Raw genomic sequence first — 22,561 nt, 5'->3', positions numbered from 1 at the left:
CACTGGAAAGGATCTTGTGAACTCAACATCTATTAAAGCAGTTTCTGTCACTGTTGCAGACGTGACCTCGGCTAATGATAGGATGACATTAGTTTTTATCTTGGGCAAGTTTGCCTGTAGAGTTGTTTCTTGTATTTGAACAACGGATTCACCCACCAAATGATCCCCCGAAGAGAACCAATAGCTGCACGAAGAGGAGTTATTTTCAAAAGGGTTAGCCAGTTGTGTGTTACAATTGTGTTGTAACAGCGACTAATTGCTAAAGAAAAACTAGGGGAAGGCGTTTATGTAGCAAAATCACACCAGCTAGAGATGCTTCTTTCTCCGTTTGTTTCTGACAGAGCTATCACGGTATGGGTTTCTTGATACCGAGCGATGCCCATGTCAACGTGCAAGTAAATGGAATAAATATGGTTAGCAGGACTTTAATTTTTCCAACGTCAAGTCCTGTAATAGATATTGACATTACACTTCCAGTGTTCTGTCGATGTAACGCACACATTGAGCGGACCTCTCAATTGTTAGTGCGCATGCGCTCCGACAAGTGTGTAGGCCAAAGTAGTAGAATGTCGATGTAAGGACTTGATGCAATTAAAATTTCCAGGACAGTGAGTTAATGACAGCACACGCTAAAACGTGTTCAGAAAATATTTAATTAAATGGTTGCAATGGACATTGTGGGCTAACACATATCCTAGAGAGGAAATTTCCAAGTACCTATAATTGGAAATGGGACTTTTATGAAATTTACATTTAAGGCACTTAACACACTCTTATCCAGAGCGACTTGCCATCTGTTCACAGAATGCATCCTAGATACAGTAGATAGGTCAAAATTCAAGATACCCTTGAACCAGACTACAGGTATATTAAAAAAGTGAAATTTGGATTTCCGACCAGGTAAATTTGTAGGTCAGCAATATAACGGATGTGGGGATCTTTTCGCCTCTTGAGATGTAAGAGGTTACCCAGCCAATCGAAGTAGCTTTGGGATAGTTTGTTTAGCTGTAGATATTACGCAATGTTCCGTTTACGGACAGCCGCCCCGCCGCTGCCGGTAAACTCTTGTTGGGAACAAAAGTAGGCGGGTCTTTGTTCTCTGGGAGGGTACGAAGAAACTGTTCTGGAAAACCCCGTCCGCGCGAACCCTGCATCTTGAGACAGGACGCCGTGATTCCAGGAGGCGGGACCGAATTGTTGACCCTTTATGTTCCAGAACACCCACACCAGTCCTTTCACGCGCGCAAAAGAAACTTGGAATATAATGTTACATGCATTTTCAAAATGGTTGGCATAGTAGCATTTCGAATATTCTGTGGTGATTCTGCAGGGTCGTGTTTTCAGTGCCCAGTGCAATCAAAAGCAGTTACATGGTGAACCATGTCTGTCAATAGTAGGTCACTTAAATGAGAGAAGCAGTCGTTACGCTGCTGTGATGAAGGTTTACACTGCATGTTTTCTGATTAGGTGATTCAAACTGTTGTTTCCCAGCTTTCCATTTTAACAAAAGTGAAAATTATGTTGACCTCGGACGGAGTCTAAGCTAGTTTATAGCATTTTTAAAGAGGAATCACGAATATGTGGATAATTTACATGAATAAAATTGTAACCGCTATGTGCATCTTGATTCTGTGGCATTGTGTGGCCTATATACTGTGGTCAATGTAATTGTGTATGTTAGTTCAGAACAGGCTATGACAACACTGTAGTAAGAACATATATGATTGTAAACTGCGTAAATGCCTTGTGTCAAATATGTATGTCAAATGGGTTTAATGAATTCATACATTACTCTAAACACATGGAAATATCTATGAAGTATGAAGCAGTTCTCTCAATGGACTGAAAAATTCTTAATAATATGCTTTTATTCAGAACAGGTGAAACTGTAATATTCATTCAAAATCACAGTGTTTATTGTTTTATACACTTAGCCTATGTGTGATCAGTAGCTGTGCTCACGCAGTGCTTGTGAAAGCTGGGCCCACTTTGAAGGAGAAGGAAGTTGGAAGTATTGGGCAACACACTGCAACCCTGCTATCCTCCTCCAAAATGAGAAGTGTTGTGAAATGTTCTACTCAAAACAAGACAATTTCATCAGGTCTGTGATGGGCGTTTCATTATCAGACTGTAAAACATAAAAACCTATGGTTTAGAGTTTCTTAGTTACGTATGGCATCATCAGCTTAATATATAATGTTTAAACGTCACAAAGGATATACGTGCTCACAAATGTAACCCTCAGATTCATCAAATGTTAAACCCAACTAAAAATTCATTTGAAAGGAAGTGTAAACATGTGTACAGATTGTATGCAGCACTTTTATGGAGACCAGATACAGAATAAACATGGTTGTAACATCAAAATAAATTTAATTAAGATATAAAATGGGGTTAGACAATTCTATTATTATTATTATATTGATATAATTACAATGTATATTAAATACCTTTTATTAGGTACACCTGCTTTGTAGTTTTCTGACCATACAGAAATGAATGAAAACGCATTTGTAGTATTTAGCTATAGCTTTGGAAGAGGTGTAGCTATAAAAATGGTATCTCAGTCTATCTTTTAAACATACATGCTTCAGATTCATGCCCTCTTCTCATCCCACCCCCACTCCATATTCCTCTCTCACTCTTCCACCCTCCATTGTCATGGAGATGAACACTTATGAGGGGGGGCCTTCTTCCCCTCACTGACTGGTCATCACCTGTCGGTCAGGTTCCTTCTTCCTCTCTCGCCCTTCGGAGCTTAATGCTTGTATAGCTCTCAATCATTCCATATCTACAGGGCTAGGACAACACCATAAAACAACAACAACAACAAAAAATTGTAATTAATTCAACATCCCATAGACAAAATATCTAATGCTGTGGCCTACACTGTGATGCAATGCCTCTTATTATATTGTGTTGTTATAGCATCAGGGCTTGGGGGGAAACCTGGCCCACATTTGTTTATTTATCTCTGTAGCTGGAAATGCATGGTCATGATAACTACACGCTGATCACTGATGAGGTGCTTCAGCATCAGTGGAGTGACCTGCATTTGAGGGTTATTTTAAACGCAATACAAGCTCCTGGCATGAATTTTGCTTTTAAATTATAATGTTAAGGATAGCGTTATTTTCCGTCAGAAAAATTACATCAAAAATTAAAATCACTCTTTTTGATATGATACTGTCATGATATTGATATTGCAGTGTTTATTAGTGGTGGACTGAAGGTCACTTTAAAGGTGAAGGGTTTATGGCTTGAAAAGACAGGTTATTGACAGGGTATTGTTAAATGGTTTTCATGCCAAGTGAACGTTTTCATGTCTACACGATGACAAAGATCACCTAACCTTCCCCTATTCCTCATGCATACTCTAATCTGGATCCTACAACGCATGTACCTTTTTTGGTATACATTTACACTTGTAAAGATGTTTGGGGTGTTTAATGTCATGCTATTAAGATTTTATTTTTTACAAATGCACCAGTACCAAATGACCCTTTTTGTCTTATTAGTCTCCTTCCATTTGTATGCATATGTGTGTGTATATAGAAGAACCAGCTGCAACACTGTGGTTGTTTTGGGGGCTGCTACCAGATAAATGTTGATCCAGCCTTGACCCATACTTTCTGAGAGCACTGAACTCACTAGACTATTGACAGTATCTGTGTGCTTTAGATTATTCTGCTTTACTGCTGGTAGGGGTGGACAAAGGACAAACCTGTAACAAGCCCTAGAAAGTCTTCAGTATCTTAGGAAAATACTCTTCTTTGTTACAACAGGCATACAAAATATATTCACCAAATATAAAAATAATGTATTCATTTGTTGAATTATACACAGATATGCGATGTGTTTAAAAGCATATGTATACTGAAATTGAGATTTTGAGCGATGGAGGTATTTTAGATGCCTCTGCAGTATCAACACACATTGACTTAACATTACGACAGAATGTAGCATTATTTTTCTTTTCTCTCCCTATAAATCTTTCAATTTGATGTTAAAAATGGTTATCCAAATAAGAACGGATTCAAACCACATACCACCATCTCTGCATAATTGTATTTTTTATGTGAAAGGTTATTTCAATGTATCTAAAGGAGGCATATGTAACGTGACAGCTCATCCTACACAACAAGAGGGGTGTGACTCTGATTAGAGTCAAGGTAAAAAGAAGCAATTACACAAACAGGTTCAAAGAGAAGTAAAAATCATTTAATTCAATAAAATATTATATAGCATTAGAACACATGTACCCTTATTCATTTTTTGCACACTACTTCATTGCATTGCCAATACTGTTACAATGAGTTGCATCATACCTCTGCAGTACAACTCTTCCCTTGATGGCCACTGCCCCAGATATGGGGAAAAGGTATTTAAATAACAGAGTATTAAACAGTAGATATTTTACCCGTACAAAAATACTGTACAGACCAAATACATGATAGGGCTTCCAGAACACCTTAGTGACAAGTCACCAAGCATGGGGAGACTGTTGCGCAATCCAGGCGCCAAGTCCACTTTACATGCTCTCTCGCGCTTGTAAACATACACATTTTCATTAAGAGCTGTTGCCACTTAGAATTAACTCATTTGTAAAATGTACACTTGTTAGAACCAATTTTACAGTCATCTGTATAAAGGCTCGTGAAGTACCAGCGGCTTTCTCCGATGGTGGACGGCGTAGTAGCCTACTGTTAGCACTGACCGGTGGCGGAGAGCAGGTTTCGCAGCGTGGCCAACTCTCGTGACAGCTGCTCCACGCGCTTCTGTAAACGGTCGTTTTCGGCGGCAAGCTCCAGCACTTTATGCTGCGTCTCCAGATTGCGCATTTTGGCTTTGTCTCTGCTTTTGCGCACGGCAAGATTGTTCCTCTCCCGGCGTTGTCTATACTCCTCACTGTCCTTGTCCAGTCTCTTCTTCCCTTTGCCCATCGAGGGCATTTTGCCGCCAGGCTGAGGTGAACCTCCCTTACCTGGCGGGGCTGGTGTACCTGGGGGGCTGGAGCAAGACGAAGACGCTGTGGAAATGTTTCCGAGACTCCCGCTAGGAGCCGCCTGGTACTGCAGATACGAGCGCATGTCAAAGCCTCCTGAGTTATCCATCCGTGGCTCTTCGTTCAAGTCGCCTCTCCAGTGATTCTTCCCAAAACTGCCAAGAAAGTCCGGGCTGAAAACCGTGTCGACCCGCGTCTCCTGCAGTGCAGGATAGCCGAGATGGTTCGGTTCGTGGTCTGCCAGGGATATGTAGTTCTTGTAATTCTGCAGCGCCGCAACCCTCTTGTTCTTGGCGTCCTCTGAAAGAAAGTCAGAGAAGAGTTCCCCGGGCTGCGCCTCGTCCTGGCTGACGAGCTGCTGGTACTGAAGAGCGGAGTCCAAGTAGATGCTGAAATCTATCGCCTTCTCGTGCTCGGAGATACCGAGTTTCGTCATCGAGCCGTCAGTGGGTTGCTTGTATACGCCGTCGCTGACGGGACTGATACTGTTGCCAGTGTGGAAAGCAAGGCAGTCCCTTTCGTAAATACCCACCACTTCCATGGATCTTAACACCCGCCGGATTGCGGCAGGAGAAGAATCAGGGTCCGATCGCCCTGGCGAATTTACAACTACAGACGCGTAGGAAAACGACAGTCTAAACAAAAAGCATAGCCTGAGCGACTAAATATATTTATATTTACACGTTAGTGATAAATATAGTGATGAGAGCAGTCTAGTCTGTTCGGTAGTTCCTTCGCGTGCTTGATTAGAAACGCGCTGTCGGTTTCCCATGTTTCGAAGTTAGTGTTTATATAGTAGAGGTGGGCGGAAACCTGTCTGACGTGACGATTCGGTGCCGTCAAAAAACAGCGGGTAAACCGGCCTAAACCTGATCCCTGAACTCTTACGGAGGTTGCATGTAATTTCCCTGTTCTCCTCAATATAAGAAACAAGCGAAATAGTAAATATTATAAAACAATGAAGTTATCGTACAAGAAAAGAAAAAACATTAGCACATTTTGAAACATGGAATCAAGATGGCTCAAAGCAGAAAGTAGATCAAAGGTTTGAAAAAATGTAAGCTATTTAACAAATAACCTGTCACAAAAATAAATAGGCTACAACACGTTTTATATATATATATATATATATATATATATATATATATATATATATATATATATATGGATTTGTATGCATGCTTGCTGATGGAGTTATGGTTTATGGTTTTTGAGGATGTGGATGAGGGCAGTGGGGGAAATGTAAAGTTGGAAAGGTTCAGAAATGATTTCAGTGTCTCGGATTAATGAAGAACCGAAGGATATACAATAAAGCCAACGTGGAACTGGTGGCACTGAGGATGGTGTCAGCTGGTCTGGGTACAACTTTATTCATCAAGGAGGTCAACGAGGGTTTATAACTAAAGAGGTTCGTGTGTGGTTACTTTATGGAGGGGGTGGGTCTGAGGTCACCAACATTTCACAGTTGAGCCTTCTGGAGGTGTTGTGGGCTAAATTAATTCAGCAAAACACAGTTGAAAGTAGGTGCCTGCCTGACGACCCCTGTGAAGATCTTGTCAGGTTGTGGTGTCTACATGCAAGTATAACCTGAAAAGATCTTCACAGGGGTTGCAAATAGATTTAGGACATGGGTGTCAAACTCAAGTAGGTATTTTGTGTTTTCTCTGTCTTAACACATTCAAACCAATCTATTAAAACCATGGTAATTTAATTATTAGTTAAATATCAGCCTAAATCATAGAAAATGTTTGAAGTGTTATGGCCCTCCAGGATTGTAACCTGACACGCCTAGCTTACACTGTTGACTTAAAAAAAAGAAAAACTTTAATTTTTGGCAGAAGCAGAGGAATCTCCACAGCACTTGCCAAGTTAAATAGTGTACATGTTTAATAAAAAATAAGTAGGCTACATGAATTGAGACATTTTTATTGTATTGTTGCTCATATGTTAGGTGCTTGGTTAGCATGGAGTCTGCTCTGCATGGGACAGGACTACAACAATAGTATTGGACTATTGGACAATATATATATATATATATATATATATATATATATATATATATATATATATATATATATATATATTAAATATATATATGTGTGTGTGTGTGGACTTGATACATTATGACACACATCTTCCCCAGCGTCCCCAACTCCCTCAAAATAATAACTATACTGACACCTAGTGGACATTATGGCGTCGCTGCAAGTGAAGTTGGAATGCCACGGTGACTGTCTCAAGTGGCAAAGCCTGCAAATTTTAATTTGTTACTAAAGCTTTTATATCTCTTTATATTTCATTTTGAGATGGAATGACCGAAGAGAATGGCCTTTTTTACATTGTTGTATATACAAAGAAATTACAAAGAACTTGATTAGGCATATTTATACTATCAAAACTGGTTTGGTTGTGGAAAGGTCTCTAGGGTATCATCATTTGGTTAATCCACAATAAAACATTTCCAGTCGTTTTCTGATTGGTCGCACACGGGTGGGGTTAGAAAATACGTATAAATATTTTTGCGTGTATCACCCATTGGTATCACCTCATTGGCAAATGGTCCGAGCAATGGAAGTTTGAACCGATTGCTGATTGGCTGAACACGGAAACGTGAACGAGGCGACAGGGGCGTGGCTTCTAGACGGAGCGCGCGACGCGTCCGTCGCGAGCTGCCCAACCCGCGAGAGGGAGCAGTCCTGGACGAACATGGCGAGCGGCTCGGACGACAACGACGACGGAGGGAACTTTCAGGAAACCGAGCCAAGTTCGCTAGTTCGCGCTTCCGCAAGATGGGGCCCCCAGCACGCAGGAGCCCAGGAGCTCGCCAATTTATATTCACCCGGTGAGAACGGAGGTCTTGCGTGTCGGTGGACGTCATTTAGCCAGCCTGCTAACTGACGGACTAGCCGGGCGGCTAGCTCGTAGCATTTAGCGGTTCATTACACCGGAGTGAGGTAGAGGTAGTTGGGATAGTTTAGGGCGCGGATTTAACCTGACACTGTTCAAAATAGGAGCCAGAGCCACGTATGGTTTGTAGGTGAACTGGCTGTCTGGTTAGCTCGCTTCGCTAACTAGTTAAACCCCCAGTAGTGCCAGTACCGCGCGGACATGTCTGTTAAATATACCGGTGTGGGAAATAAAATCTGTCTGGCTGTATGAATTATGATCGTGAGGTTTCGCCATCTTCGTGTTTTCAGCCGGAGTTGAGTCATCATCACGCAGCTGTCCTGGAACCGACTAGACTGCTCACACTCGCTGTTTCACTTCCATGTGAAAGTTGTGAGAGGCGTGTGCGTTCACACGGGGAGCGCTGTGTACCGTGGCGGTACTGTTTACTGGAGAATATCTTTTACAATTTGCATTGAGGTGTTTATATCCTGAGTATCGATTCCTAAAGTTCACGAAGAGCCTCGTAGATCACTTGGCAGGAGGCGGGCCAGTGCATTATTGTGTATGACAGGTTTTTAATGACCAGGTGTGATTTAGAGACTTTTTTTAAACAGAAACTGCAAAAAGTAGGTTACTGTGTAGCAAACACATGTAACATCACAAATGCAAAAATGCATTATTATGAAATAATGAATTGGGCTATGGTGGTGTGGAGTGTCCCAGGTTCATGGTCTCACTAGCTGTGCCTGTGATGAAGGCAATAGTTCAAACCAGAATTTTGGCATTGCACAGAGGTTTCCAGTGTTTACCCCTTTGTGGTAGAAATGAAAGGCGCAGCAGCGTATAAGAAGAGTAGCAGGGCTTTGAAACATCTTTTTCCTTGTTCAGATGTTTTGCAGTTATGGAAAAGGTCACCAGGCAGCAGAATGTGAAAGGTCTGACTTTCACGCTCTGATTGTGCAGGAATGAACACAGAACAGTGAGTCTTTCCAGTAAGAGTGCAAGAGCAAAAGCCAGTTGATTAATTCTTTCCATGCCTAGCGGCGCATGGACTGATGTGGCCACAGTCTGGCTGGCGAGGGCAGTACAGATAACTCCAGTGGGAGGAGCTCTCAATGACCTGATCACGCGTGCTGGGCTATGAATTGGTCTTTATGTATCTACAGTAGCTAAACAATCCTCAGTCCTCAAACAATGAGCGAGAAGGAGTAAAGGGAATGCACAGAAATCAAATTACAGTCTTCAGTGCCAAGGCGTTGTCCCAGCAGAATTGTGCACGCACGCCCACACGTACGTGCACGCCCACACGTACGTGCATGCCCACAGCTGTGAACAGCTTTTGCGTACACGAATACAGAAATTGTATTTCTATGTAAACTTGCTACTGAAACAATGTGATGTAAACATCACAGAGGCAGGATGTTTAAGCTGGTTTGTGTGTGTTTTGTGGTTTGAGGGATTTTCTCACTGTCACTCTCTCATGTTTCCCTCTTCCTTGGGTAGGTAAGAGGTGCCAGGAGTGGATCAGTGTTGTTCTTTGCTTTGCACTCATGGCCTTTAACTTCTTTCATCTCATCACTCTCTTCCACCTGGGCCATATCTGGTACATCCTCCTGGGAACTGGTGAGTATCACACAGACACATATCATCATGGACTAACATGACTGAACTGTCCTGAAGATCAAATGGGTGCAAAATGTAAAAACATCTAAAATAGATGACCAAATTTTATTATTAAGTAGACTTTTGTTTGTATTATTATTCATTTGTGTCATTTTGCTTATGTGTGCATTTACGTCTGCATCTGTGTGTGAAAACATAGTAGCGGGAATCTTAACGGCAGACTTTGCATCTGGATTGGTTCACTGGGGTGCTGACACGTGGGGGTCCGTGGATCTGCCTATCTTTGGAAAGGTACGGGGAAGGATTGGAAATTGTTTAACTTTTCAAACCTACCCATGTATTCACATCTGCACTGTAAAAGTCACATAACGACAGTGGAATTTATAAGGGCTATTTCAAAGTAAAACGGCTCTCAGTAAAATAGCCTTAACAGCTGCATAGAAGAGTAACAAAGTGTGTTTTGCATTTTGTTTTAAATCATTCAAGATTTTGGGATACAATAAATATTTAAGATTCCGTTAGGACTTCTGTCTTCTCTCTGCCCCTTTCCTAGGCCTTCATCCGGCCATTTCGAGAACATCACATCGATCCCACTGCTATCACCCGACATGATTTCATTGAGACAAATGGTGATAATTGCATGTTAACTATTGTTCCCTTGGCTAACATGGCCTTCAACTTTCACACGTTAAGCCCAGGTAAGACAGCTGGCCAGAGGCTTTGTCTCGGGCCCCTCCCTGCCTCTTAGGATTTCAGATCTTGCTTAAAAGAACATTTTAACTTGCACCATTTTTATCATGGACTGACTTGCGTGTGGTTCTTGTCTTGTGTCCCATCTATTCTCTCTGTCATTGTTTCTCTTCCTTTCTTTGTTTTCCAGTGGAGCTCTATCGAGTCTACCCCTGGTACTGCTATCTGTTTGCTCTGGCCATCTTTGTGACGCTGACCAATCAGATCCATAAGTGGTCGCACACGTATTTTGGCCTGCCACGATGGGTCATCCTCCTGCAGGACTTGCACATCATCCTCCCTCGCAAACACCACAGAGTACACCATGTAGCACCTCACGAGACTTATTTCTGCATTACCACCGGTGAGCAAATGCGCACGCGTCCACACGGGCTTTCGTGTTAAATGAGACATGGACAGCATCTATGCCATTGAAGGATAAAAAAAATGTGTGTTTATTGAAATTGTGTGTGTGTGCTTGTGTGTGAGTCCAGGCTGGTTGAACTACCCACTGGAGAAACTTGGCTTCTGGAGGAGTCTGGAGGACATCATACAGGGTGTCACGGGAGAGAAACCCAGATCTGATGACCTGAAGTGGGCCCAGAAGACCCAGTAACCTCAGGGTGGTGCTACGCTTCCCTTTCCTACCTCACCCATCTGCACAGGGGACGGGCCTCCATCTTTTTTTTCTTCCCCATTCTATTCTCTTCTGCCTCCTGAAGCAGTGGAGTCAATGAAAGCTTGCCAACCTGACCTGAGACTGAATGGACAGCAAAAATGCTCCAAAAACTCCAAGCCCACAAAGAGGAAAGGAGGAGGGAACTCAATAGAGTGCTCAAAAGCAATACTGCTAAGTACTTATGTAGGAGCATTTTGCTCTCAGATTTGATTTGAATTCAGAGAAGCCATTTAACCCCCTTGGGTATAAATCATCCAAACAAAAGCCCTGTCAAAAAACTCAACATAAACGTATAGAACTCTTTCAAAGTGCAAAAAAAACCCTGGAAGATCCACATTTAACTACTTGAACAGAAGTGCATTTCAGTTTAAACAGATGCCTTTTTTTTTAAAGATGCTCTGCCTTTTTTTGTTTCCAGATCATTACAGGTTGGCTGGTCTCGTTTCAAAAGTTTGGCTGATGAGTGTAATATGAGCCTCTTACCCCTCACTGTTTATAGGCTAATGGGAGGAAACTGTCCCCCCACAGCACTTGTAAAGGGACACGTGGGCTCATGGCGACGGAGGGCCGACATTTGATGTCTTGACCTGTTTCTGGTGTCTGAACAGAAATGGCAGTTGCACATGCAGTCTTTCCTAGGCACATCTTCCTTTGTGCAGCGCTCACAGAAGAGACAGAGGCACTCCACACCCACGCCACACTATGACACACTCCAGGTATACTCCGTGCCAGGCCTTTAGCTTATGCCTTGTAATCATTACACTCGAGACACACACAGCTGCACACACAACACGACCAAGTGAAATGGCTTACATTTGCTCTGGGTCATATTTCGATTTAGCCATTGACTCATCATGGTAAGATTTATTGATCTTACCTGTACCATAAGATAAAAACATGCTTTAAGCCAATTTGTTTCATAGGAAAGATTTGTACAGGCTCAGTTACATATGAATATTTGTCTGTTCTTAAATTATGTGCTAAATATAAATAGGCATGGCAGACCCATTGACTAAGGCATTTTGTAATATTAATTTGCTTTCTTCTGTTAAGTGCCCAGATGTTAAAAGCACTGTTATTTGCCCATGTGAGCAGTGCAGATGTTTAGGTCAGTTTGGGCATATTTAGTCATTCCAAAGCATATAATTTCAGTATGGAGGATTCTTAACTTTAGAGGTAACTTTAGTGTTATGGTTACATATACCCATTAACACTCATATGTGGTCACACGGCTTGCTCTAAAGCCATTTATAATGGCTCCCTAACTGGACAATGAATCATTTACACTGTTGTATTTATGTATTTTTGAATAACATCAAAATCCATCAAGTGATGCTGATTTACTAGAACAGCCATTTATCTTAATCTGTTAGTTTATATGATATAAAAATTAATTTTCCTTGAGAGCTTCAATATGTCTGCCAATTAGGATAATTGTTTATATGTATGACTTCTGCACAATGTGAAACTGTTCAATAGTTTTAGTATTTTCCATAAAAATGCACCAGAGATGCTTGAATTAGAAAAGCTTAAACATACAGATGAATCCAGCATTTGTTATAGTAATGTATGTACATATTGGTTTATATTTGTCATGCGGAAAGCCTTCTTGTTAAAGGAATACTCAACCATGTCAACCTAATCCCAATCGACTGCATCTGGTGTGTATGGGTAATTTCACTGGACATTAATTTCTGTGGCTTTTTAAGTAGCAGCTGCCCATAGACTCCCATTATAAATGTTTCATTTTAAGGACATTATACTAAAATGGGCATGTTAAAATTATTTATTTTGACCATATGGTACAGATGCAGTCAATTGAGATTAGATTAATACACTTTGTCGTCACCAAAAAGGTTTATTGGCATTTCCTCCAACTCGGTAGACCTCCACTTCTTTCACCAATACCCACACCTTTAACTAGGGATCCTCTACAGAGGATTCACATGCTTCTCTGTGGGGTTAGCACTACCCTTTAAATGTTCAATTAAACAACCCTGATCTCTGGTAATGGTGACTGAGGTGGATATCTACCTTTGTTGGATAAATAAGCTTTTATATTTGAAGCACTGCAATTAATTGCGTTTTTAAACATCACATGGTCAAATGTTTTAGGTGTGCCATCTTGTATTCTCCAGCTTTATATCTCCTCTATGGCTTTAACAGAATGTTCTTGAATAGCCCTACCAAATCACATTGATTCCTCTCCCCCCAAAAGGACCCAACAAAACATCATTTTATTTAACTAGTTCTGTTAGAATATGTGATAGGTCAGTATTTGAAAAGGTATAGTAAAGGTCACCCTTACCTCTTTTTACAAATTACAATTGAGCACCAGAACAATTATCAGTGGTTTCTACAGTAATGTAAATTATTTTTAAATTCATTAGTCTCTTGCCAGGAAACCAATGGCACCAATCAGACCGACTGATTAAAAAGGTGGAAGATTTGTGAAATTCTATGTACACCAAACCCTTATATATGTGTATTTATTATATTTTCTATTTGTTGTGAAGGATATTTTTTCTAATGGGTTTATGTTTGTGAAAGTGGTCCTTTTTATAATTTGAAAATTATTTGGTGTAATTTAACATACTTGTTTGTCATGCTATAGTGTGTTTACACTGGTGTTAATGTAAACCATGGGGAGCTGAATGATTCAGCATTCCATGACTGTCACAGAAGCACTTCCGTTTCACAGAGAAGGTCCCTTCACTATACAGAAATGGGTTTGCTGATTTGGGGGAGACCGCAGAACTGGGTCTATTATGTATTGGTGCAATTAAATGTTGAATTTTGGCACTTGTAGAAACTTCCTAACATATCTCTGACATCACTGTTCCAATTGGAGAAAAATCAATAGTTAATAATAATAATAATAATAATAGAGATGTTAAGTGTTCTATTAGTGGTGTATTTGATCTTTAGGCTATAAATAGTGATGTTCAGCAATATTTTATGGTGAATCATTGCCCACTAGATTCCCTATATGCCAACATGCTAACACTGGGGGGAAAAGATTACAGGACGGCCCTTTAGTTGTGATGATGTATAAATGACTTGAGAGCTCATGTGTTGCAGTGTGGTGTTTAACTATGAGCCTGTAAATCTCTCACTTGGGAAGTTAAACCTGCAGAAACTTGAGCGACTTGCCTATGAAGTGTCATAACGTTGGTTATTGTAGTGTGCAGAAGGTGTGTTGGGTGATTGCTTTAAGTGAAGGTGCTTGAACTTCTGGATCTGCTCTAATATACGTATGTGGCTCTTTGTAATGGGGATTTTTCTTTCTGTTGGTTTTCACTCGTACGCTTATGAATGTTTTAAATTGTAAAACATGGATGCATTTAATCTGAAACGGTTAAAGGGGTCGGCTGCATTTACTGTCCATTAGATTTTCTATGACCCATCTAACATGTTTATATTTGTTGAGTTGAAGTGCAGAGGAAAACAGTTTATTGCAGGTACTTTGTGTCTTTGGCACAGTCTACTGTGATATTGCCTCACACCTCGAAATCTGTTAAGTTATTGGAATTTAGTTTTTGTTCCAGGTTGCCAATTCTGATGTGATTTGGGGTTAAGTGGGTTTTTCTGGTGGTCAACTAAAATGCTAAAAAACAATGCCTTAATGCCTTTCTGTTGTCTCCCATTAGGAAGACTGTAATGTTACCATGTATACATTATATTTATAATGAAAGTAATAAACTGAGAGATATCTCTAGTTGTAGTGTGTTTTCATAGGCGACATGGATGAGTAACTCGTTGTAAGCTTTCATTACGATCACCCAGAGGTGTCAATTCCATGTTCAGAAAGTAAAAGTACTCACCAGGATTTTGCTCAAGCTTGCTAGATTTTCTAATTAGTGCAATCCAGGTTAAATTAGCGGAATCAACACAATCCAGGAAGCCTGAGCAAAATCCTGGTGAGGACTTTTACTTTCTGAACCTGGAATTGACACATCTGCTATCATCACCACACCTGATCAACAACTGATCATCTTTCCCTTCATAAAGTGCATCAGGTGATTTAAGGCAAGAATTTGGGCCACGTTTTCAGTACTGGATCTGATCGCTCCTAGTCTAATTATTGTCTCCTACAGAATATGAATAGAGTATGCACGACAGTTTACAAAAAGTTCTAAGTTAAGTAAGAACAATAATAAATATTGTAAGCGTTCATACATGTATCCGAAATATATTGTCTTGTCGTGCCCGCGCATTTTGCGCCGTTTGACGGGTTTTGCGTGATTTGAGCCCAGGCATGGTACGTGCGCGCACCCGTTCACTATTTACTTATAAGATGGCGGTCGCCGCCGGATCAGGTAAATCATTTCCCTAATTTTTACAGTTCTGTTTTTAAGCATTGCACAAGTTTGTTGAACAGTACCTGGCGAGAACTCGGACGGCATATCAACGAACGAGTTCAGCCAATTTTTTGCACCATATTAGTCCTGGTGTAAGTTGCAGGCAGTTGAGCAGCACACCACTAGTGTTAGCAAGCGAGCCTGCCGGCTAACACGGCGTATGAGTCGGCTAACAATAAGCGGTACTGCTCCTCACATTCACATCCAGTGCAGGACCCATTTTTACTACTGACTGAAGGCGGGCAGACTTCAGCTGGCTAGGTAGCCTGGCTAACCGTCTGATAAATAGCCAGCTGACTGTAGCTGAACTGCTATGTAATTTTAAGCTTTAATAATTACAACAAGCTGTTGCCAGCTGCTTTGTCACCCTCTGCGTTGCCGACAGACAAACGTTGCCTTCCTCTGCTGTTGTCTTGAGGGTGATCAGTTGAATTTGATGGGGTTTTTTTGTGATTGCAATTGGCTCTAGTGTGGTATGTAGGGCTTGTAAGAGATCTACATATGTATTTTAAGTATTTGTATTTATTAATAGTCGGTAAGCATAATTCATGCCATGTAAATGACATCCGGAGCTGCAGAGTTCTACCCTGGAGATTTCATTTTCAGAATATCGCAATTAGTATAACCTTCCAAAATTCGTTGTGTCCCACCCCAAATAAAAACAGAGTAAGTATCTCTGGGTTGAATTAAGTTTTTAGTTGTATGTGCACAGTATTTCCTGCGAATGCACTAGTTACCTAAACATCTTTTGAGGATAACAAAAAGGGTCTCCAATACCTAATCGAAAGCATATCATTAAAGATACTAAAAAAATAGAATGACTCGGCAGTTTTTTTTTTTTTACATGGCACTAATTTATCTTACTCAGCATTTCACTTTCATGGACTGAGTTTTCAATGTCACTGACTAATCCTTCTCATTACTGGTTTTGGCATTGGATTTAAAATCTATTAAAAGCAATGGCAAACTCTCGAAATGTTTATCCTACAGAAATCTGTGTTGTCACTTAATGTAACCATTCATGTCAACATAAACTTGTGCTGAATGACCTTGGGCTTAAGACTGGCGACTGACACAATCCACCTCATGCATTGTTTGTGCCTGAATGTAGTGGGCAAGAATTAGAATGGAAGGCAAAAGGCTGGATTTGCTGAAATGAGTCCCATAACTGCAAATCTACTTGAGAGGGCAGATGAGTTCGTTCAAATGGCATGTGGGTGTTCCAGTGCTGACTGTGCATGCTTGCAGTGGGGACAAAGACATGATCCAGTTTATAAACCTTCCTATGGCCAATTTTGTAAACCTAAAGATATAGTGAAGTTCCCCATGGGTAATTATTACAGAAGCAGCAACGGAGGACTATGAGGGGAAAAAAACATTGCCGCCAGTCTGCATCTGCTAAAACTTCTGTTTTAATGCACAGCATGCCCTTTGGGGGCCTAACCGAAGCGCACACATGCACACACATTAAGCATGCTCTTTGTTGCTGAGCTCTGAGCCTATCGTTTGGTGGTTTCACTCATTCTTAATCAGGTCTTTATTTAAATGGGAATACTTTAGAATTCTGCTGTTGGCTTCTGTTGTTACTTTGTCATCTGATCCTGTGTGTGTGCGTGTGTGTGTGCGTGCGTGCGTGTGTGTGTGTGTGTGTGCGTGTGCGCTCATGCCCAGGCGTGAAGGTGCCGCGGAACTTCCGTCTGCTGGAGGAGCTGGAAGAGGGCCAGAAGGGAGTGGGGGATGGGACTGTGAGCTGGGGGCTTGAGGATGACGACGACATGACGCTCACGCGCTGGAGAGGCATGATCATCGGTCCGCCGCGGGTAAAAACAAAAACACACACACACACACACACAAACAACTACACATGCACACAAGGTAACACTTGACCATTAGGTGGAAATGCAAGGTTATACCCACAGTCACATGGTCATTGCACATGTTTTATTTCGTTTGTTTATAAAGACATTTGGACACTTTAAGACATGGGGTCATTTATTACATCTCTGTATGTGTGTGTGTGTGTGTGTTTGTGTGTGTGTCATTACTTGTATGTAACAAGAATTGTATGACCAAGCCTTTTTCATACGCAAGCATATGCAACCACTGCAGTAAATGCACAGACTCTGGAGAGAGTCATGATTGTATAATCTAAAGTAGGCTGACACACACCCACGTTGGAAAAACATGATCATCATGCTCACTGGTCCAATGTTGTTAACACACACACACACTAAATCTTCACTCTTTCTTATTGTACCTTTGACATAATTTGTCAATACAGCTTACACTTGTATGTCAACTTCACACCGTTCTGTAAACTAGGAATTGACGTTCTGAGCGCAATGAGCCCCAACCTACCTAATAACACGCTACCCTTGTTTCTGATAAACTGCCCCAGCACGCTAACTTCAGAGCCTCACAACCTGTTAAGCGCAACCAGCAATGATACTGCCAACAGGAGGACTCTTTAGTGGCCTCTATGAGTAATCGTCCACCCACTGGAAAAATAAGACTGAGGAAAGGAACAGGCGTTTTGGCCAGGCATGGCACCCAGTGCACTCTCATGATCTCAGGGTCACGCCTCTGCCCATGTGCACTGTGAGCTCTGATCACAGCTGACCAGCTGCAGCCAGTGCTGCTTTTCACTATATTACGGCCCAATGTAAGAATCTGTAATGGGCTTATGTAATTTTGACAATGTCTTAATTATTGGGCATTTTAATATCTGCGTTGACATACCCACAAAATCTAACAACTAAAGGTTTTATTAGACAATACTGAACTTTCCTGTGCAGAAACAGGTCTTTATGTTGTATCTCATGTTAGACATGATAATCTCACAGATTTTGGATGTTGCAAAATCTGACCATGACTGAATCTGTAGCAAAAAAAACCCCAATAAACAAAATCAAGTGATGAGGTTTGAGTCACTCTCTTACTGCTGACTATGTAGAGCCAAGATTGTTTTTTGATTGATTTTTTTTTCCCTTTCACCTTTTACTTTGCCATCTGCAAGAAACAACTAAAAAAAGGTGTTTTGCCAGTGTGTGTGTTTTTCCTGTCACAAGGACTGTCATTCTTTTTTGAAGTTTTTTTTATATATATATAATATATATTTTATATATATATATATATATATATAATATATATTGACTGTTTCCGCCCATGGCATCTTTACTGAGTTCCTCTCTGCCAGTAAAAGCAATGAGTTCAGCTCATTTCTTACTGACAGAAGCACTGTTTGAAGAGGAAACATTTCAAGTTATCTCCTTCATGGTTTTGTAACTTCTCCATAATGCAGGGATGTACAAACACCATATCCACTCATGTCAGTCTAACAATACTTACTCAAACCTCATCACTCTTGGAAATCTTCAAACTGCCCACTTAACGCTTTACCCAGTAACTCTTTAGGTATGTTTTCACCCGTGGCTGATGTCCTGAATATTTTGAGTCTGTAATTGAAATGATGCACATAGTTTTGAATAGGCCTCCTTGTGTTTAGTAGTTATAGACCAATGTCAGACAATGTTTTAGCATAAGGTAGTTTCCATGTTGGCTTGATAACTGGGTTGGCTTCTTTTGCTCAGTGTAAGACTTTCAAATCCTACTTAAGTGGTCATGAATTCCTATAGTTGCATTAGGTTCTTGTGTATCTAAATGCTACACAGTGTCCTGTGGTGTCTCACAAGTGTTCGTATTGTGATGTTTGCTTCCCCTGGCTGAAATCAGTAGTAGATCTTTGATTCCATGACACTCTGCTATATCTGTCCTTTGCTCCAGATACAGATATAAGTGTATTAGGTCCTTGCTGGACTACATAGATGTCCTCAACCAGTGGATGTCTCCAAACCTTTTGCAACTGAGCAATGATGAGACTGCTTATGGTTATTGTAAAAGACACACAGAGGAGAGTTGTTGTTTATTTGGACATCTTGTCTGTGAAGATCAAAACCTACATCGTTTTTTACCCTGACCACAGTGTTAAAAATAATTTAAAAAGTCTCTAATAACATATGATCACCTCTAATATATTTAAGGTCATATTCTCCTTTACTAACACTGAAAGTAATACATGCCTTTGTTGCACCTAGGCTAGATTTTTGCAGTGCTCACCCAATTAATAATATGTGACAGAATTGTGAGTTCAGGCTGTAGAACCCTAGAATCATTATTCTTTCTAGAATGAGGGATTACATTGCACCTTGTATACCTCTGCTCTTTACACATGTTTAGATTTTAATATCTAGAGCTCCAAGAGCTGTGGCAGGTTACATTTCTCAGCTATTATGTCAGTGAAGGCTGTCTCTAGGACTCAACTAGTATACCGATCCAGACCTCCAGTTACCCACAATTAATCGTGTGCATTGACTGGAAAAAATTGCTTAAAGTTGGCAGGGTAACATGGCATCTGTATTTACATCCAAGCTTGTATAAACAACATGCAAAGCGCTCTTTGAAGATGTTTGACGTGGAAAATTATTTTTTCAGCTCTAACAAAAATCAAACCAAACAAACCAGAACACCAAACCCTCCTCCATCTCTCCCTCCAAGTTCAATTTCCTGGGGGGGGATTTAAATGTGTTGGCGCAGCAGCCAGTGGTGCACCATGGCGCGTTGTTAACTAAGGCCGTCGAGGCCTCCAGAAGGCTTGTGCAGCAGTGGCAGTGTCAGCGGGGCCTCCTGTACCTCCTCTCCCTCCTGGGCTCCGGGACACTTGTGTGACGTACTCGGGCTCCGTAATTCCCCATCTGAAAAGCCGAGTTCATTTGATAACCATCGCATCATTCTAAAGATTATTCCCCAATGCAATAGGTCAGTATTGTATTTAATTAGGGCTTCTGTTTCTCTGTAATTTTAAACTTTACAGCTAAGCCCTTTTATGGTCTTGTTTTTATTGACTCTGCTCTTTTCCCTCAGTTAGGTGCAAAATAATAGCAGTATGTTTTAAAACAACTGAGAAAAAGCTGAATCCTCACAATGGCATTTATTTCTACACACACAAAGCTACTGGGAGCACTGCACATTCAATTCCAAATGAAAAAATATGAACCAGATATTATTTTTTTAACTGAAAATTAAAAAAAGAACAATAGGCTGTTCAGGAAAATAGCAGTGTTTGTATTTTCATTTACAAACTCAAATATGTACAGTATAAACTGAAAATTGTTTATACACTTAGCATTTCTGTTCATCACTGCACTAATATTTAGTTGTATAACCTTTTATTTCTGATAACTGCTTTATGTCTGTGTGGCATGGAGTCAACTATCATCTGACACCTGTGAACAGGTAGTCCAGCCCAAGCTGACCGGACCGCATTCCACAGTTCTTCTGCGTTGTTTGGTTTTGCATCAGAAATGGAATTTTTGACGTCACTCGTCAAATTCTCAATCAGATTGAGGTCTGGGGATTGGGCTGACCATTTCCTAACGTCAATTTTGTTGGTCTGGAAACAGGATGTTGCCTGTTTGCTGCTGTGTTTGTGGCCATTGTTCTACTGAAACACTCATTTCAAGGGCATTTGTTCTGCATCATAAGGCAACATGACCTCATACAGTATTTTGATATATTCAAACTGGTCCATGGTGCCTGGTATACCACCTCCATGTCGTACAGTCTACTGTGGCTTGAATTTGGTGATTATGGGTTGTCTCTCAAACCTTTAGACCCAATAAGAACAATCACACTCTCATCTGTCCATCTTCCTGTACTTGTCTTTAGGCCAGTAGATGTGTTCTTTGGCAAACTAACCATTTCAACGAATCTTTGTACTTTGAGTGTTTCTTGCTAAATAATTTGGCTTCATGTAGGCGTCTTCTGATTGTTGCGGTAATCACAGGTAACTGAAGATCTTCTTTGATTTCCCTGGTGCTGATCATTGGATGCTCCCTTGGCGGTCTTGTTATTCTATAATCTACACGGATGGCAGTATTTCTTTTCCTACCATGGGCTTTGGGTTTTGTTTGCTATTTTAAAGCATTTGTGCTCATTATAACTGAGAAGCCAATAACTTTTCTGCACTTCTTTGTATGTTCTATCTCTCCAATCAACTTCTTGTTCAAAGGTCTTTCTCCTTCGGTATAATATCTGGAACTCTGTAATAAGTCTTAAAATAGATGGGTCTTATAGGTCTTTGTCAGTCAAACCTAATGTTTGTAATTTCACAAGTCAGTTGACCAAAAAAAAAAAGGTTATGATTGGAGCATTGAGTTCACTTGTACCTGTATATTTGCTCTGATTGGAGCTTCAAGTCTTCCTTTCTGTTCTGATTGGTAGACCATCTATGAGAATAGGATGTACAGTCTGCGGGTGGAATGTGGTCCCAGATATCCAGAGACTCCTCCATTTGTGCGATTTGTAACGAAGATAAACTTGAATGGAGTACACAACTCCAGTGGTGTGGTGAGTTGATGGCTTTAGTTTTCTTTGATGAAGTTTAGCCTCATTTACCAAAAGCCTTTGGTGTGTTGTAGTACTAATAAAATTGCCAAACCTGTTAATCGTTTTGGATTCAGCCTCTCAAGACTTGAATCTAGATTAAAAAGTTTTTATGAGAAGGGAAATGTGTGTGTTGGGGGAATATGTGAATAATGTTGTGTGTAAACACTGCTTTAAACTACTATAAAATAAATGTGTTTTGAGTGAAAATACACATGTGTGGTGTGTGTGTGTGTGTGTGTGTTACACAGGTGGACACAAGGGCAGTTTCCGCTCTGGCCAAGTGGCAGAATTCCTACAGCATTCGAGTGGTGCTGCAGGAACTTAGAAGACTCATGATGTGCAAAGAGAACATGAAGTTACCACAGCCACCTGAGGGACAGATATACACCAACTGAGACTGTACTGTACCATACATGCACACGCACACACACGGCACACGTGTACACACACACGTACACACATCCTCTACCTATCTTGCTTTTTCTTCCTCCTCTTGTCATTTGTATTCGTGTTTTTATCCCTCCCTTTCTGCATCTTAGTCCTCTCATTTGTCCTTGAGTCTCTCTCTCTCTCTCTCTCTCTCTCTCTCGCACACACCCACACACACCATCTGGAATGAACTCATGCCTCAACTCCTCAGGCCACAATGGCCCCTCCCCTTTTTTCATTTTTTGAACTCTGGTTGGACCACAGAAGATAAGTGTGATTGGTTGGTTATTTGGTTCATCTTAGGACAGTTAATTTTAATATTGTTCATCTGACTAATCTTTTTTTTGTATTGTTTGTTGATAAATTCATATTGTACTATAACATAAATAATCTTATTGCGTG

The 22,561-nt window shown here is 40.7% G+C and overlaps 3 protein-coding genes across 3 annotated transcripts; 2 read left to right on the top strand and 1 right to left on the bottom strand.

The window, feature by feature from the left end:
• Positions 1 to 4,199: 4,199 nt before the first annotated feature.
• cebpb (CCAAT enhancer binding protein beta) lies at positions 4,200 to 5,783 on the bottom strand. Its single transcript, XM_076989615.1, has one exon. It carries the CDS (start codon positions 5,544 to 5,546, stop codon positions 4,707 to 4,709), a length of 840 nt encoding a protein of 279 aa, XP_076845730.1. The 5' UTR covers positions 5,547 to 5,783; the 3' UTR covers positions 4,200 to 4,706.
• A 1,867-nt stretch (positions 5,784 to 7,650) lies between these two features.
• peds1b (plasmanylethanolamine desaturase 1b) lies at positions 7,651 to 14,639 on the top strand. The gene is made up of 6 exons (XM_076989708.1): positions 7,651 to 7,847; positions 9,398 to 9,517; positions 9,717 to 9,808; positions 10,071 to 10,215; positions 10,398 to 10,610; positions 10,741 to 14,639. The coding sequence occupies exons 1-6, from the start codon at positions 7,712 to 7,714 to the stop codon at positions 10,860 to 10,862; spliced, it is 828 nt and encodes a 275-aa protein (XP_076845823.1). The 5' UTR covers positions 7,651 to 7,711; the 3' UTR covers positions 10,863 to 14,639.
• A 452-nt stretch (positions 14,640 to 15,091) lies between these two features.
• On the top strand, positions 15,092 to 22,561 carry LOC143491048 (ubiquitin-conjugating enzyme E2 variant 1-like). The gene is made up of 4 exons (XM_076989710.1): positions 15,092 to 15,244; positions 16,958 to 17,106; positions 21,566 to 21,691; positions 21,979 to 22,561. Exons 1-4 carry the CDS (start codon positions 15,184 to 15,186, stop codon positions 22,123 to 22,125), a joined length of 483 nt encoding a protein of 160 aa, XP_076845825.1. The 5' UTR covers positions 15,092 to 15,183; the 3' UTR covers positions 22,126 to 22,561.

This window comes from Brachyhypopomus gauderio, unplaced genomic scaffold (genome assembly GCF_052324685.1).
Source record: "Brachyhypopomus gauderio isolate BG-103 unplaced genomic scaffold, BGAUD_0.2 sc69, whole genome shotgun sequence".
NCBI lineage: Eukaryota > Metazoa > Chordata > Actinopteri > Gymnotiformes > Hypopomidae > Brachyhypopomus > Brachyhypopomus gauderio.
The sequence above is the reverse complement of the archived record's forward strand: the minus strand, read 5'-3'. Positions and strand labels throughout refer to the sequence as shown.

Coding starts and splice junctions, on each gene's coding strand:
- cebpb (XM_076989615.1), bottom strand. CDS start 5,546: ATGGAAGTGGTGGGTATTTACGAAAGGGACTGCCTTGCTTTCCACACT.
- peds1b (XM_076989708.1), top strand. CDS start 7,712: ATGGCGAGCGGCTCGGACGACAACGACGACGGAGGGAACTTTCAGGAA. Junction 9,809..10,070: donor ATCTGCCTATCTTTGGAAAG/GTACGGGGAAGG, acceptor CCCCTTTCCTAG/GCCTTCATCCGGCCATTTCG. Junction 10,216..10,397: donor CTTTCACACGTTAAGCCCAG/GTAAGACAGCTG, acceptor TTTGTTTTCCAG/TGGAGCTCTATCGAGTCTAC.
- LOC143491048 (XM_076989710.1), top strand. CDS start 15,184: ATGGTACGTGCGCGCACCCGTTCACTATTTACTTATAAGATGGCGGTC. Junction 17,107..21,565: donor TGATCATCGGTCCGCCGCGG/GTAAAAACAAAA, acceptor TCTGATTGGTAG/ACCATCTATGAGAATAGGAT. Junction 21,692..21,978: donor TACACAACTCCAGTGGTGTG/GTGAGTTGATGG, acceptor TGTGTTACACAG/GTGGACACAAGGGCAGTTTC.